Raw genomic sequence first — 18,105 nt, 5'->3', positions numbered from 1 at the left:
GCTGTACACTGCACTGTATTATTTAAAAAAATCTTTGGAGCATTTTTTGAAAATCCATGACTGCAGGAAACTGTTGAGGATACAGTAATATAGGCGAATATCATGCTTAAATTTACGTGCTCCATTGTGACGTCCTAATATTGTAGAATGGGCTATTGTCAACATACAGTGATTGAACAATGTTTTATGCAATTTAAAAGAAGATTTATGTAGCTAAACATAAGGTTAAAAACAGACAGGCATGCTGACTATATTTAATCTTACATTTGCTGTATTTTTAAAATATTTTATTCCTGGTCTATCTCTTTATCCATTTGATCACTCAGTCAGGGGGTCCACAAAACATATGTAATAAATTATAAAATTGTTCTGTATCATTTAAAAGTGTATATCTACAGATGGGGACCATTTGCACCAATAAAACAAACATATTGTGTCCATTAATCCCACCCACAATAGCTTTGGGCCAATAGAGATTGTGATTTGATTGTGACACACAGCCATAAATTCATTATTTTTAAGATGAAGCACATACTGAAAGTCAGCTTTAGCGTGGTAAGCTTATTGTCTAGATTTATTAGGACTATGCCAGTCTTCATATTGTGCATTTTCTGATAGCTATTAAGATCAAATAGTTGAAACCTAGACTATAAATACTCTCATGTTGAGGCCAAATGCATTTTGAATAAAACAAACCTCCATTTAAAAGTATACTTTATAAAAAGTGATATGAACATGATTCAGATTTAAATGTGTTTATTTTTATCTAACAGGTCTGAAGTATTTAGGTTGAAAGGTTTTAGAATAAAAAACGTTCCAAAGAATAGAAATGGCAGTTAGCTTATGCTTAACGTCCTTGGGAAATCTTCTTCCACCTAACGGTTATTTGGCCCCAAAAAGTCTCTGATTTTAAAGCATAACGGATTGTAAGTAAGATATTTAAAGAGTAAGAAAGGTCCCTTAAAGAGATAGAATAATGTTGATAATATCAAGACATAAACTAAGCAAATACCAGCTGACATAACTACTTTATTCATACTGAATGATGCATGCAGTAACATGTTATCCCTCATGAATAGATGAGCATCTTGCAGATTTGATCATTGTGTGTTGAAATGACATTACTTTTCCATTTCTCATCCCTGTGTTAATGTGTCTGTCTTCATTTTCTGATTGACCAACCACACTAATCGCTGTATCTCATCACAACACCGCCCCCTCCTCTTCTGCTGCAGCTCGCCAATACAGAAGACGCAAATTAAACAGAGACTCATCACAATAAAGCCTGGCATAAACATTATGCTTTTGTGCTTGAGACCATCATTGCCCCATCCCTTTTCCCCCGCATAGATGAAATTACGTGTTGTAGATTACGACAGGCATCACATTGTATCATGTCATGTGCGTCTGGTATCTGGCTCTCAGAGTGACAGCGCCACAGAAAAGGTAGAAAAAGCCCCCACATGGTCAAGTTAACCAACTCAAAAGGGAGATGTCATAGCAATCACTGTGTTACCGTAATTAAATTTAGATTGAATCAAGACCATTTCCATACAGTTCATGCAATTTACAGCTTTCAGTTGATACAATTGTAAAGCAGCTGCAGCAGATGTAGATCCCGCCGTCTGTTTTAATACAGTGTGCTGAATGGGCAGCTCTAGTCTGCAGAAAATAAATTGGATACAATCTGAGATACCGAGAGTCTTTCAGGCTTATTCCATCTGAATATCTTAGATTAACAAAGAATGGCAGCGAGAGAGAATTAACAGATCTTTCTTGCCTATTGAGGCTCTACGTGTCAGACTGAATAGAGCTACAGTCCACATGGCGGAGGATCATCAGTGGAGCTGAAGAGAGTGACTCCACTTGACTGCGCAGATTAAGAGAGTGACAGGGACCTATGACTGACTAATTCAATAGGGTCACTCTCTGTAGAAAACACTTCATTCTCAACAATGTCGCTGTGCTCTCCTGTGCAATACATACTGCTATATCTGCTATGAAGCATGATACATCCACGGAGGAACACCCCTGCCTTTTTACTTCCATTCAGCCATGAAAGCAAGAGCTGGGTTGCAAGGACCAGGCAGTCATCAATTTTATACCATGCTAAAAAGAGAAAAAAGACCAACAGACACCTCTTCTCACTCATTAGGTTTTAACTTCTTTGACTTTTTTAAGCGCTTTGATTATCAGCAAAAAAACTGAGCATTTTTAAATGATTGTCCCAGCGCTTTAGGGATCTCCACATCACAGGGAGCTAATGAATGATACATTTCTGAATTTCTGAGCATTCTCTCATTTCTTTTTTTCAAAGGGAATCACTGGGATCCGGTTTGCCGAACATCAGAGGTGCTACATCAGGACCCAAACTAGGCAACTACCCACAGTGGCAGAGGTGGAGGCTGAGGACGCAGAGCTACTGGTACGCCTCCTCCCTCCGTCTGTCTGTCTGTAGTCCTACAGAGGCTGTCATGCATATTGTAGAAAGATAACCAGAGTAGAGCTCTGTGAGAACCACACAAATCCTCTGTCCGTCCATCTTACCCTATCTCCTCCACCCCTCTCACTGAAGAGTAAGCTGCGGTCTGTGGTGCCTGTGAAACCATCAGAAGCAAGCCCACAAACCCATAGCATCTTTGTGGCTCGCATCAAATGGTGTTTGCTGTCAATCTTGAGCCAATATACATTTTTAATCATCTCCTCCAAAAGCTCTACCCAAATAGCCTAAAGGGGAAGGGTGTAAGAGGTCTAGAGTGAGAGGTAAGCCATTAAAATCGGGTTGTTTTTAAAAAAAAAAAAAAGACGATTTCTTTGTAAAGTTCACAAGGCTCCATTTCCAAGAGTGATTCTCCGGGTTCTTATATTTGTATGTGAACTTCACCAAAAGGAATGGAGGAAATTCAATCAATCAAAATTCCCAATTTTTCGGTGTCAGAGTGCAATTCACTGAGTGGGCCGTATGTTCAAAGAGAAAATCCCTCTCTCAAATGTCTCTACTGCTTGCGTGCCCTCATTTACATTTCACATTGTAGCTGGGAAGAAGTAGCTGGCAAATAACTGAAGCTCCTCTCCTCATGGCTTCATTTTAAAAACAGAACAAGCCAATTGTCAGTCTAAGCAAAAACCAGTTTCAGTTTTATCTTTAAGAAACGCAAGCTGTTACACCCAAAAAACCAAACGCTGTTTTGTTTTTCCTCTCATCTTCATAATGTCTGATCCACGTTTACAGATACTAATTACCCAGGCAGCACCATATGCCCATGCCATTTCTGTCTTCTGTGCACTGTGAAGCCTAATTGGCTTAATTCACAGCTCCAACGTGAATCATCTAAGGCCAGGAAAGTGAGTAGGGCTTAAACCAGTAGTTACGGCAGCCATTTTGACTGCCATGAGAATATATTGTTTATTCTACACCATGTTTATTAAAATAAAAAGCTGCCGTGGTTTACATTAAGTTGTTAATCACTATGAATAGTCCTTAGGAGATCACAATGAAGTACACTTAGCAAGGAGCCTTGAATCAACTGCCAGGGTAAGAAGTGATAACCAGGCAACCAAACATGCAACCCCCTCTTCTAGAAACTACGTTTATATACTGCTAATGTGTTATATTGAGTAGGGAATACATAATTGCTGCCTGGATTTCATTCACAGTCAACGGTTGTTTGAGTATCTGTGCCTCATGCTAGTTAAAGGAAGGTGGTCAAGGTGGATGGTGGGCGTACAAAGTGCAGGAGTTTGATACCGGAGATCAGGATTTGCATCCAAACTCCCATGTGGGATTAGGGTTAGGCAACAAAAGCACTTTGGTAATAATGCTTCAGATGTTACAAGTGGATTGAAAAAGAAGCCTCAGAACAGATCAGCAACACAACACAATCTGAACCCAAAAGCACAACTCACAAGCAGACAGGTTCAGATAAAAGTTCACATTAACTCACATCAATAAACAGGTACAGGTCAAAAGATATGTACAACAGGTAAATTTACCCAGGAAAAGGTTAGGGACAGATCAGATAATCTGTTCATGAGTCAGGCAGGGAGGGAAAAAGCTGGAAATGGGCGGGTAAATATACTGCAAGACTCATGAGGGAAATGTGGACCAGGTGAGCAGGGGGGCGGGGATGGCCAGGTGATAGGAATGACAGGAAAGGGGTTACTAGAGGTCAGAGGGAGTGGCTGGAACTGGTATGACAGCAGAGTTAGAATATGGCAGGCAACATAATGAACACTAGGATCTGGCTGAATTCTTGACATACAGTACCAGTCAAAAGTTTGGACACACCTTCTCATTCAATGGTTTTTCTTTATTTATTTTTTTATTTTTTCTACATTGTAGATTAATATTGAAGACATCCAAACTATGAAGGAACACATATGGAATTATGTGGTAAACAAACAAATGCTCAACAAACCAGAATATGTTTTATATTTTAGATTCTTCAAAGTAGTTGAATGAGAAGGTGTGTCCAAACTTTTGACTGGTACTGTATATTGTAACTGAATGTTTAGCAGATACAATTTGAGAGAAATATTTTCATTAAAAATGTTTCATCATCATGTTGATAAAAAACATTTTATATATTTGCTGTTGCAAGGTAGTATAAAAATAATTTCTACATGTAGGAACATGGAGATCACAATCCCTTAAAAATGTCTAGTGTTTGAAGGAATAGTCAAGTCAATTTTATTTATAAAAACCCGATATTACAAATCACAAATTTGCCCCAGGTGGCTTTACAAGCTGTCCTTTGACCCTCACTTCAGATGAGACAAAACTACCCCAAAAAACTGTCACGAAGAAAAAAAAAAATGGAAGAGAAAGCTCAGGAAGAGCACTGAGACTGAGTGGGTAACTTGCCTGATATTAGATAGAAACAATGTCAACTTAATTTCCATCTTTAGTCTGACATTGACTGGACTCGATTGTTTGGCCCCTATGTGAAATTAGCTTCAAAGCCTGGCGCTCTTACTGGGGGATTAGTAGCCACTGGTTTAGCTGTGGTTTTGTGGATCAGAGTTAAGTTAAATGGTGGTCGATATTAAGAAGACATGCGTTGCACGCGCTTTGCAAAAACTGGTGCTGATTGGCTAAATATAGTCCCCCAACGCATTCATTGGTCGATTACTTTTTTAAATTGCTGTGTTAATGTCACAATGCCAGGTGAATCAGTCAACTCGAAAAAAAACACATAAACATAATTCCCAAAATGTGAAACTAATAATTTCATTCTTATGTATGAAATGCCATACATTTTCCTCCCCAAAAATGTGTCTATGAGGAAGGTAAGTTTATTTTTGTTAATACTCAGTTTTCCACTGTGGTTACACCACTGTACTATACTGCGGTTAATATTGCTGCAGAGGATGGAAAGTCAAGAATCCACCATTTTGGGCTGAAAAAGTAGACAGCTTAGAATATGAATCATAAATAGTTGTCATTTGAAAGGCAAACAGGGACTGGATGTTGGACCAGGAATGTGCATGTGCTTCTTCTGAAGATGACAGAGGCGTTTCATCTTGAACTGTAATTAATTGAAGAGGGGATGTGGAGGGAATAGGGCCACACATCCGGTCCATCTACGGTAAAATGATTTGCTAGTAGTCTGCTATCCCTTGCTGTTGGACAATCCCTGCTGTGCGTGGGAGCTCAGCTGAATATAAAAATGATTTATCAGTAAATGTTGTGAAAAGTGTGTAGCCCAAAGTAATGGATGCACATATTTTATTGCAAACATATTGAGTGTAATTGTAAAACATATAAGAACAAAATAAATCTAAAGTTTATAAACATTTTCATATACCTACAGGTAAATGCATGAACTTTGACCTCTGCATTTAAACTGCTGTAAAGCGCTCATGGAGCAACTTGGGGTTTTAAGTCTTGCTCAAGGACACTTCAACATTTGGACAGTAGGAGCCGGGGATTGAATCGCCAACTCTCCGGTTAAAGGACAACCTTAACCATCCACTGAGCTACAGCCGCCCATAGTACTGGAATACATGTAACTGAGTATATGTAACGCGTCACCACCCACCACTGCTGTTATCACATTAGACAGCGGCCCCTGATCCGTCCTCTGTGAGAATCCAGCCGCCTGTGACCCTGAAGAAGATCAACACAAGTTCCTCCTCAGGAGGTGAAACACATGACGCTCACAGGGGTTAAAGCCAAGCACTAATGGTTTCCTAGCTTAACCCAGCCGCTGGCTTTTAGGAAATGGGGCTCAGAGCAGCCGGGGCAAGCTTCAGAGCCGAGGCGAAAGACAATGGAAAAAATTGCGGCAAAACTGCAAACGGCTGATAAGGAAATGCAGCCCCTGCGAGAGAAAACCAGGTGACAAACATGAATTGTTTGCCAGGATTTTTTCCCTCCCTTTTCAATTTGCCTCCTCAATGAAACGTCTGAGGGAGTAATCCCTGAGCTTCATACCAGTTCCCTCAGTCTGACACGGAAATCGCCATCCGACTCCCTCACACCCCTTAACATTGTCAACTGATGCTGCCTGCTCCATTAAACAGCCACTTAATATGGATGACCAAAGCTCACCCAGCAACCCAAAACCTCCCACTCAGACAACAACTCCAAACAGAAAAACAGCAGAGGATGTGAATACACCAAAGTCCTGCAAGCAGCACGGTTTGTTTTGTCTCATATTTGTCTGCATGAAGATATGAGCTCAATTCATAGACCAGTGGAACTGTTCTGCCACAAAAAAAAACTAAAAGCTTCAGTTCCTTCAGTTGGTGACACATTCAGTCATAAGTCCTGGTCACACCAGAAGGCGGCACAGCTAAATGCACAACAAAATTTATCAATGTGTTTTTGCAAAGGAGTGATGACTCACAGGGCTTATTTGTAAATGAAAAAGCTGTTGAGCCAACCACTAACATGTTAGCCAACCAGGAACGTGCTAAAACTAGATTACAATAACTCTCTCGATTTCTTCTGATATCTATTCTATCCAAGCTAACTAGCATGGTAGTTACCGGTGGAAATATGTCCACACAGTTTATTTAAATTATTTATTTGTACAATCAACTTCTTTCTCATAATTATCTCAGAATCAGAATCAGCTTTATTGGCAAAGTATGCCTAAACATATAATGAATGTGACTCCATTTTTTTCGCATCTCTCATAATGTATTTACACAGAATAAAAATAGAAATAACAGCTAGTTACAAGGTCAACAAAACTGGACAGATAAAGGTAAAGAAGAGGCAGGACAGTCATGTAAACAAGTAGTGAAATTATAAAGTTGAAGATGTCTACAGGGTTTGTAGGGTTTATATTGACAGTGGTAGATTATCTGCTAACCATGTCTCTTTTGTGGAGCAGTTTATGCTTCCTTAGAGAAGGGGTTGAATAAAACAGGACTGTGCCACAATAGCTAATAAACGAATAGCTTTCTTTATTTTGTGCTCTCACTCGGCTTGTTCCCTATAAGGTCAGTACTGTCAAGATAGTTTGCTATTTGTCATCAGCATAAATTTGCATGTCAAAGTTCACTAAGGTTGAACTGATAAAAACACAGATTCACTTTGCCCCAACTAGCCAATCAACTTTAAAGTCCATTGAGATGTTATAAATTAGGGTGGCATTAAGTGCCCTTAACCTTCAGCATACCAACATATTTAACATACAAGGACTACTGACTAAAAGAATAAACCATCGTAAGAATAAATAAAAACATTGTAGCAAAATCTTAGGACATATACAGTTAATTTTCCATATCGTGTAGAGCAAAATATAGACATGAGCACATGAGGAGATGTGTGTCTGCTGAATCTGTAAGTATCTGGACCCCCAGGACCCCAACACATTGATATTTTTAAATTATTTAGAAAGCACACAATAAAACAGAAACAGAAGACAATGATATAAAGCCATTTAGAACAAACTGGTAAACAAAGTTATGAACAAGTGCAATGACAGAATAAAGCACCTGTGAGATGTGAACAAAGGGTATACCTCTGGGGTCTGCGGGGACCCCAGTTGGGAGGATGCCAGCACTCTCATTGTAAGTTGCTTTAATATGGGTGTCAACTAAAATTCACCACCTGGTATTCTGCATAATGAAACCCCCTCCCCGTGTTATGTATAATATGTGAAGGCTTGCGGGTATCATGAAAAAATCTTTTGTTGATCTCTGGCAAACATAGCACCACTTTAAACAATGTGTCATGTAGACAGTGTCGTCGTCGTCGTCCCCCCCCCCCCCTCCCTCGGGACACAGAGGCAAGAGAGGGTAAATTAATTAACTACGGCACAACTGGTGTATAATTAAGTTGTGCACTGTGGACGGAGAGCATACAAACACCAGGAGCAGGTCGCACAAAACAAATTACCATCATTCCCAAGGTCCAATACTTGATAAAAAAGTTGCCTGTGTTCTAATAATATATCATTTGTCAATAGCAAAGGGAAAAGAACCTCAAAAGTGTGTATAAACTAGAGGAGTGTAATCATGTTGTCTTTGTGCTTGTCAACTGGCATTTAGAAATCCCTGCCCCATGCTAAAATGCTGACCTTTACCACTTCCCCCAGGCCCTTTCCTGCAAGTTATTGGAGTCGTTTCTCAACTGTGAAGTCAAAGTCATGTTGTGAGCCCCATGTCGTGACCTCCATTTACTTTTCCAGAGAAGACTCACTCGGCTTCAGTGGTTAAGAGGTCCAATTAGAGAGTGCTGTTTGTGTTTCCTGAGTCGGATTTTTAATTTCTGCAGCCACAGGAAACGGTGTGAGCGCACCAGCTCATTGCCAGAGCACCCTCACCCTAACCCGTCTACCCGTCCTCCGAGTCATCATTAGTCTACAGGCCGGCGCTTAAAAGTCGGGGGAAGTGTGTCAAAAGCTCGGGCTAAACACCTCCCACGCCCAAACACAATCTTTGATGTGACAGAATGTGCTCGAGTCGTTTTCTTTTTTTTCCCTCACTGCAGGTCACAACTGTGTGTCGCTCGATGACGAACAAGAAGCGGCATGGAAAGAGAAACTGTAATTCAAGAGAGAGTGACGGGGGTGAACGTGAGGGAGGAGGCACGGCCCGATATAAATGATTCTTGCTCCTGCTATAGCCCCAGGAATCTACGTCAAGCTTAACTAATGTGCAATTAAGCTTTAGACTGGGAGAAAATCACCTTGTAAAAACATTTGTCAAGTGAACTGTTTTTCTGTTCTGGGTTGCTAATTAACAAGGGAATGGGAAGAGGGGTTACACACATGAACGCTGTGTGTGTATTTACATATACATGAAGAAAATAAATATCTGCACTGTTAGGGGAGAGCATTACCAAATCCCCTTCATATGTCTCTATTAGACAACACTGACATGTATTCCCTATCATTAAGCAATAATAGTTTACTTTACAGCTCATGAACTGCAGTATCAACAAATTAAGCCCACTGATAGTGCTGGGTGCCAAGCGAAGCATTGTGGTGGAGGGGGCGAGGACGGGAGGGGAGGGAAGAGGGGGAGGGAGGAGAATGCAAGGCTTTATTGTGTCTGTCACATTAAACGATATTGCAGCCACACTCAGAGTAATGAAGACCACTTCTAAAGTCATTTAAAAGTCAGATCATCACTGTCCGTGAATTTCAATGATGCATAATAGAAAGAGCATGCCGCAGGCTTGAGAAGAGGGTGAGGGAGAGAGAGAGAGAAGGGAGTCGGGGCAGTGGGAGTCAGGAGTCAGGAAGCTGCCACCCTTTCGGCAGACAGAAAGGTGATAGATAAAAACGATGAGCAAGGAGCCGCTGCTTGGCTCAGGGGAGGAGAGTGCAAATGTAAGGCTGTACTTTGTGTGCGGGCCTGGACATTTTTGCAGGCTCTGACATGCCATATTATCTGTATATGTGTGTATATTGTGTGTGTGATGTTTCCTCACAGGTGGATGAGACAGAGGCCGTGGATATGAAGGTGGAAGACTCCCAAGTGTGGGTTCCTGCTGAGGAGCCCATCGTTAACCCGGCCTTCCTCTTCGACTCCAAGATCTGGGAGATTTGCCAGGAGCTGCCCATCCACTGGATCCATCCCTCCCCTCTGAGCGGTGAGAGCAGGGGGCATCTCTGCCTCTAAATGCAGACTATTAACACCCTCGCTGGAGGGCATCCCCACAGGCCATGTGTAGGTCTGTAGGGACTGCATGTTTTCCAAACCACATGAGCATCAAGCCAGGGTTACTCTCTCTGTGTGTTTGGAAAGTTAAAAGACTGACGGTCAGTGGTGGTAGAAGTATATAGATCCTTTTCTAAGTATCAGGTGTAAAATCCGAGTGTAAAAAGTAAACGTCCTGCACTTTATTTGAAAGGAACAGTGTGAAGCATTTAGGGATCTATTGGCAGAAATTGAATATAATATAAAAAATATATTTTTTCTCTCTACTGTATCTACTGAAAAAAAGGATCGCGTTTTTGTTACCTTCGAATGAGCCATTTATGTCAATATACAAAGCAGGTCCAATCGGTGTCCACCATGTTGCTACGGTAGCCCAGAATGGACAAACCAAACAGCGGCTCTAGATAGGGCCATTTACATTATCACAATGGCCCCCATAGTTCTCCTACAAGCTTGGCACACAGGGGAAGTTTCTGTTGGTTGCAATCTGCAACCTCACCACTAGATGCTTCCAAAAGTAGAGACAAGAACATTTTGCTAATAAAACATAAGTATAAGAACTAAAAAATACTCCTTATGCAGAACGACACCTTTCAGGGTGTTTTAATGTACAACATATCAACATGTAAACAGAATTTTAACGTTGTAGCTGGTGGACATGGAGCTGATTTTGACTGGTTTAAATGTCATATTATGATCTGTTCTGCAAAAAGTAAAAATTGTATTTTCTTCCTCATATAAGTAAAATCTGCCAGTGTATAATATGGTGTTCTCACCATATTTAAGTTACTGTGTAGAGGACCAACACATGTACAATTATTATGGATCCACTATTCATATAGTGGATTCAAGGAGACATACCAACAGACTCTTTATCAAGTCAAGGGCAATAAATATCCTCAGATGATCAAATATTAAATTAAAGAAAATGTACAGAGACCAAATAATTGAAAGATATTATGTATCATTTTCTGTTATTCAGTTGTGTATGTGTGTGTTTTGATGTGTGTACTGTGTCTTATAAAAGGTTGTTGAAAGTATTATCTGGTAAACTATTTCTGATATTTGTGTTGAAAAGGGTTTCATAAGATTTTTCTTCTCCTTGCTACTCCATTCTGTTATGTTTTTATATATTGTAGCTTATATTCTGTGTGGAAAGATAGCAAAATATTGAATGAATCTCAAAAGAAGGCACAATAAAGGATTGCTGCTTTTAAAAAAAATCACCTTATTCCACAAACCAGTTCAATACTATTAAACAGATTGAAGTCCAAACAATGGCATAGTATATTTCAGTTATTCATTTCAAGGTAAAAAAGTAAAATATTTTAAAAAATGCAATGTGTGCGGTGTACAAAATCTGCAAAGTAACTTCTGCAATTAAATAAATTAAGTAAATATATTTACCTCTGAAATGTATTGGAATAGAAGTATAAAGTAGCAAAACAATGGAAATACTCAGGTAAAGTATAAATATCTTAAAACTGCACTTGTAGAAAGTAATTTGTGTGCTTGTATCACAACAGCAACAACACCATCGTTTGACAGAAGCATGAAAAATCTTGGAAGGAATTCCAGCGTTTTTTGTTTTTTTTCTGAAGGTCAAGCCACGAGGAAAAATTAGTGTCTGAGACAAAATTCAAACTAAGAGTTTTACTTCAAATCACAGAACGTCTCCTCTCTCTGCCGCTCTCTCAGATGCTGAAGTGGGAAACGAGGACGCCCCTGACGCAGAGGTCACAGGTCAGCGTTTCGCCCGCGACATCCTGGACCACCCTGCCGTCAACGACTACGTAAGTGGGCCCCGTCTGCACCGCGTCAACCAGGGACCACACCATGAGATACAGCAGAGCCGCTTCAATCAGGCTGCAGCTCTGCCTCGACTCTTTCTGCATATAAATCGCTCACTAATTGATGTTAAAACTGACTTTGTGCACCAGAGGGCATAGCAATTGCTCTATATATCTGTTTAAGTAAGGCCAGTTCATTGAAGACTCCCTTAATGTCTCTCCATTAATTGAGAGGAATATCCAGGCTTTCAAAGGCAGAAACTTGTGCCTTACAGCGCCCGTTAGTTCCTTCTCTCACTTCCTCTTTTTCCGAGGCACTACAAAGCAGCACTCTCAAGGTCACTCATAGCTTCACAGATAACTTACATTTATTAATAATGCTTTAATTACTGAAGCGTATAAAATGACTGGAAAGGCCAAGTGGTTTATTTTGGTGCTCTGCATGTAAACTGCTCAATAGTGTACGGCTCGTCATCGCTGGCTCTGAGGGAAAATCAAATAAAGCAGTTTATTACACAGAAATTATGCACTTTTGCTGACAAATAAAAATAGCAGTTGCACACTAAAGATAACAGGCGCAAAGATATCCGACACACACATTCAGCACTTACAGGTGAATAGCCACTGAAGCTAAATTCAAGGATAATGAGTCAGATGCTGTCTCCTCCTCAGAGCTGTGAGAAACGATGAGAGACACGCAGAGAAATGAGACATCCTATAATGTTGACATTTATCAGAAACACCTCCCGCTCAACTCCTCAAATCCCCCCCCTCCCCCCAGCCTCCTCTTCTTCTCCCTCATCGTCTGCAGCAGGAGATGCAGTTCTATGCAATTAAAACATACCAGGGGATGAAAAACCTCAGCTCTCCTTTTGAAACGTTTTGGCACTATCAGCTGTGTAATGTATACCACTGCAATCCATTCCAGCAGCACATCCAGGCTCTGTTTGTGGGTCCGGTGATAACAAAGGCCTTTGTGGACAAGCAAAGGGCAGGCAGCAGTCTGTAATTGGGAGTCTGAACTCTCAACGCACATTCCAGCGGGATGTGACGTGTGTTAGCCAAACCTGTTTTGTTTTTTTTGCTTCGTCCAGAACTCATGTAAATGTGCACACAGTTATAAAACAACCAAGCTAACACAACACACACACACACACACACACACACACACACACACACACACACACACACACACACACACACACACACACACACACACACACACACACACACACACACAGATGCTCAAACTCTACCTACATCCTTTCATCTATCATACTCACACACACGCAGACGCATAATAAGATGCATTTACTTTGTCCGCGTAGCATAAGTCTGAATTTCAGGCGCCGCATCTCCCCGCAGTTTACGTTTGTAGAAAGCAGAATAATCGTTTGAGTCCTTGTGACAGACTTTGACAGATATATGAAACTGACCTTTGCCGTGGCCGTCATGTCAGAGTGCAGTGTATCAGAGGTGGCCCTGGAAATTTCAAAACTGAATAACTACCACCTGACAAGGCTGAATGGACGGTACCACTGTCCTTGACACATAAAGCAAAGGAGGGGCTTCCAATATGAACTGATCTCAAACACATACACATGTAAACATGCTTGGTGTGTGTTTCTGCCTGCATTTGGGGTGTTTGTGTCGTGTATGTGTGACCGCATTAAGGGTCGGGCTACATGGCTGTTCATGCGTAAAAACAGAGGTGCAAAAAGCTGAAGGAATTTAAATCCACCAATGCAGGAGCTGTTTGTGCCCTCGGAGAAATCTTTACACTGAAGCTAAAGCCCATTATCACTCCGGTTCAGTGTTTACTCAAATACATGACTATCTCTGTATTCAATTACATCCAATTTCATTGTCATTCCACCCCACTGTAGAGCACACTGAGATGAGAATCTGAGATCAGGGACAAGCTCTGAGGCGTTTTTATATGTTGTGACTGTCCTGTGCCTCTACATAAATAAAAAAAAACACTTTTGGAATACAAAGCAGGGTACGGAACAGAAATGTTATCTCTGCTGTTTTGATCCCAGAATGAATGTGAGGAGCTCTGCTATGAGATTCAATAGCACATGTGCTTCGAGCTCATGAAGAGCAGTGATCAGCATGTGTGAAATAACACCAACAAGAGTGGAGATTAGGGGAGCCGTGCTTTGATTCATTACATCTTATTGAATGACTGACGCAGTTTTCTACTCTGCAGACTCATTCATATCCAGCTCCTCATATTATGCACAGAGGTGCCTCTGTGTGTGAGAGTGTGTGTTTGCATGTGTATACCGGAGTGTGTGATGAAATCAGATGCAGCAAGGGGGTAATGGCTTTTACTCTTCATTAATGCTGCTTGTTTTTGAGTGACTGCCTCAGATTTCCCAAGGTGAACCATTCTTATCACCACAGCATCCCGCTAGAGACGGCAACTCAAAGCCAGAGTGATTAATATGTACCCTCCGTTTTAAAAGGATAGCTCTGATTAATTGTCTTTAAGGTACAATGCTGCCTATTGGCTGTTTGTTTTGATAATCGCAGCATCATTTGAATAAAATATTTCCTTCATTCTCTTCGTGGAGCTCCAGATTTATTCGCAAATTCCCAGTTTGGGCTGCACGGAGCAGATAAGATTATCATTGGTCCATTGACAGCTTTCGTGTTGTTTCCATAACAGATTGTTGCCGGGAAGCTGATGACCCGAACTTGACTGAAACAATAAATCATTAAAAGCCTACCTGCGCTTGTCATAGTAATAAATCAAACCCAGCTATCCTAGACGTCATCTGCAGCACCCCGTCCACGTGTTTTAAGTATGTCTCACGAGTGTAGCAGGGCGTGCTACACTCGTGTCATGTTTATGGCACGAGTTAAGTTTCTTGTTAAGTGACTACAGTAAAGAAAACAAATAGAATTGTGTGAAGACACTCTGACTGAATGCCCACTGACTTAAATAGTAGATGCAAGAAAACACCCTAGTTCCCACACTTAATGTAGCAGGGGACTGAGGGTACATGTGCTCCTGGGGGTCCTGTCCTCTTAAACAATTCCCCCACATTTTCTATCCCCAACAGTGGATGTGTTTTGTTCTGCACTGCTGCATGTAGCTGAGTCACTTGGAGCGCTTGCAAAGAATTATGCCAGTTTGCTCTGAATGTGAAGTCATCGACTCCTGGATAGGAGCAGTTTAACGAGACAGCGGCGGATTGTCTCTGAGGATTCATTTACTAAAAGAGATTGAAATGTGGTCAAATGCGTACTGAGGGCAGTTGCTGCCTCAACTTGCACGGTGAGTTAAGTGGCACTTCTCCGAACCCCATTTGGAGTTGCTCTTGATCAAAGGCATGGCACTCAGCCCCCCACAAGTCTACGGGGGCATGAACCAACCGGCACAATGGAAAAATCCAAGGGCCATTAATTCTACCCAATTTACCTTTCGTTTGGGTTTCATTTGGCCCCTCTATAAATTCAGAGGCAGCCAGCGAGAGCAAATGAAAGAATCCTTGTTAGGCGATCATTACTCTGCTAATTGCTTTAGGAATGTGCCATGCACTTAAAGTCAAGGTCAGGGGGAGGGCGCCAAGACGTGGGGAGCTGTAATTTGAATGCTCTATTGGAGGAGTGGCTGCCATTTTGGTGCAGAGAGTGGGCTTCGGTCGAGGGAGTTAAGAGGTCAGAGATGAAAGAAATAGTGTAATTATGCTGGTAACTACCAGCGTAAGAGTCCCTTTGATTGAAGACAGTGCCGGTAGAGAGGCTGTGAACGCCAGATTCAGGGATGGGGCGTTGTGAAGTCGTGCTACCTCTGGTATAATAGAAAGGTCAAGGGTGTTATATCATGTTTTATGCTCCTGCAGCTTAAATCAAGCTCGCTCACTCTCCCCGCTATCTTCATCTCTTTGTCACAGTCATCAGGCATGGCACACTTTGCATTTTCACAGACATCAATTCTGATCTTTTCACTCTTGTTTGGTTTTTACATATATTCCACTGACCTACAAGGAAAGCAGGCTCATCAATTCACAATTTATTCTTCTTCTCCTTGTGCTGTTGCCTTGGGAGGACTGGCATTTGTCATGTGTGTGATTCTTACCCTGCCCACTGCTGTGTCCTCTGCAGAGAGACGCTGGGATCGAGCTGGATAACCGTCTGGATGACCGTGGCTACTGCTGCCAGCACTGTCGCCGTGGTTACCGCTACTGCCGGCGCTACCACGAGCCCCTGGGTGGCTTCAACCCGTGGCCTTACTACTACCAAGGAGGCCGGGTCATCTGTCAGATTGTCATGCCATGCAACTGGTGGATCGCCCGCATGCTGGGGAGGGTCTGAGGAGGGCTGTCTGCGTCTGTTTGGGATTTCAACTGTTTATGTCGTTGTAGGTGCAAATTCTGCCTTTATATCCCAGACCACTTAAGAGACCAAAGCAGTCTATTGCACACAATTATTATCCAATCTGTAGGTTGGCCCATTGAGTATTAGTCTGTTTAAACATTCCAATTGGTATTTGAAGCGTTTTTAAAAGGCATTGCGCGTTTACAGCTGTCTAATTTTCTTTGCTTATCTAACCATTTATTATCCTTGCTATTTGATTGTGTTGAATAGGTGCAATTTAGTCTGGATGATGTCACTAGAAAAAAGGGCGGGGGGGATGTCTTGACCTTGTCATGCATTCATTTTTTACTTTATAGGTTAAAAAGTTGTATGTATGAAAATGTAGCTTTCTAACAGTAGACCAATATGTGCAACAATCTAAGTGGTGGCTAAGTATAAATGTTTTTAAGTTGTTTGTGATTATTCTTTTTATTATTGCTTAAGCAGATAAAAACCTCCCTATATTCATATACAATTAGAACACTACATGCATCATATTCAAAGTAAGACAAATTGAAGGAAAGAAACAATCATAAAGTAGATATAATAGAACTAGAGGAAGCTTTACTTACTGGCTTTATGTTTATCAAGGAGGTATAGTATAATTGAAGATGCACAGACCTCAGCTGTCTTTTGTGATGTAGTTACTGTTGTCTCATGCTCCATTGTTTTCCAGCTTGTTGCAATCCACAAAATGCTTTAAATAGTGCTTCTGTTCAAACAGTTTTTTCTTTGTTGAGGCGATCTTAATCTGCAACATCACATCCCAATCTGCCGAGCTGAAATTACTCTCATCTGCAAGTAACAGATAAGCAAGCGAGATAGGCATTTGCAATTGATGTTCTGTCATCAGAATAACAAGGTGCATAAATGCCCAAGAGTATTCAAGCGATGTGAGAGATTCAAAAGTTAAACAGAGAGACAAAAATGGAGCACTTGTGTTGTCATAGTTTGCTTTGAAGCCTTCTGTATGTTTCAGTCTCTTTGCTGTGTTTTTTTTTTTCAATTAAAATTTCATTGTATGAATATTCTGAGTGGTCCTATTATATGAAACAATGTGATTTGAAAGCTGATGAAGTGTGGGTTTAAATCTTACTCATGCAATCCATATAACAGGCAGACCTTCTGTCTTCTCCATTAGTCCCAACACTCATTAGCAAAAACATTTAGCGTCAAATTGAAGGGGAAAAAACTAGACATGCATGCTTTTATTGTTTCTTTCATAACCTAAGCCTTCTTTCTTGTGTATCTGATGCATTGTAATGCATTGTTTACAGTAATATAAAAGCACCTCGCCTGCTAAGTAAAGCTGGATGTTGACTCATGTTTGCTCAGTGTGATAATAATGTCAGTGATATCAATAATATTTGGCAGGGAAACGGATTTTATGAAAAAAAGGGCGAAACATATTACTGTATGTAAATGTTTTATGGATATGCTCATAAATGAAGTTCAGACAGCAACCGAATTGTTATTTTTAAATCAATAATGTCAATAGCCCAAAGCAACGTGTCAAGTAAAAAATTGTGGCATGAGTTAACAAATGCAATAATTGCAAACATACTTCAAATAAACTGACAAGTGTACAGCAATGCCCCCAAGGCATTTCTGAAAAGTTCATAAAATCAGTGTTTATATTATTCATTTCTTACTACGTCCCCATTATCACAACAAATATTCAAGTGTGAAACGGATGCATACAGCGTGCTGGTTGCTGCTGCTGCTGCTGCTGTTGTAGAGCTTTGGCTTTCAAAACGTTGGAAAATAGTGTAAAGTGTTATTTCTTGTAAGATGCTGTTAGTTGTCTATCTGCCGAGGTCTCGGA

General features: G+C 40.9%; 1 protein-coding gene across 1 annotated transcript in view; it reads left to right on the top strand.

Annotated features, from left to right (window-relative positions):
• tnmd (tenomodulin) overlaps positions 1 to 17,530 on the top strand; it is a 46,373-nt gene extending 28,843 nt beyond the window's left edge. Inside the window, exons 4-7 of the mRNA XM_054597928.1 lie at positions 2,318 to 2,425; positions 9,895 to 10,054; positions 11,821 to 11,915; positions 16,029 to 17,530. Coding sequence (XP_054453903.1) covers positions 2,318 to 2,425; positions 9,895 to 10,054; positions 11,821 to 11,915; positions 16,029 to 16,238 — 573 coding nt within the window. The 3' untranslated portion in view covers positions 16,239 to 17,530. The remainder of the gene's footprint in view (positions 1 to 2,317; positions 2,426 to 9,894; positions 10,055 to 11,820; positions 11,916 to 16,028) is intronic.
• Positions 17,531 to 18,105: the final 575 nt, after the last annotated feature.

This window comes from Anoplopoma fimbria, chromosome 4 (assembly GCF_027596085.1).
Source record: "Anoplopoma fimbria isolate UVic2021 breed Golden Eagle Sablefish chromosome 4, Afim_UVic_2022, whole genome shotgun sequence".
Taxonomy (NCBI): domain Eukaryota; kingdom Metazoa; phylum Chordata; class Actinopteri; order Perciformes; family Anoplopomatidae; genus Anoplopoma; species Anoplopoma fimbria.
The sequence above is the reverse complement of the archived record's forward strand: the minus strand, read 5'-3'. Positions and strand labels throughout refer to the sequence as shown.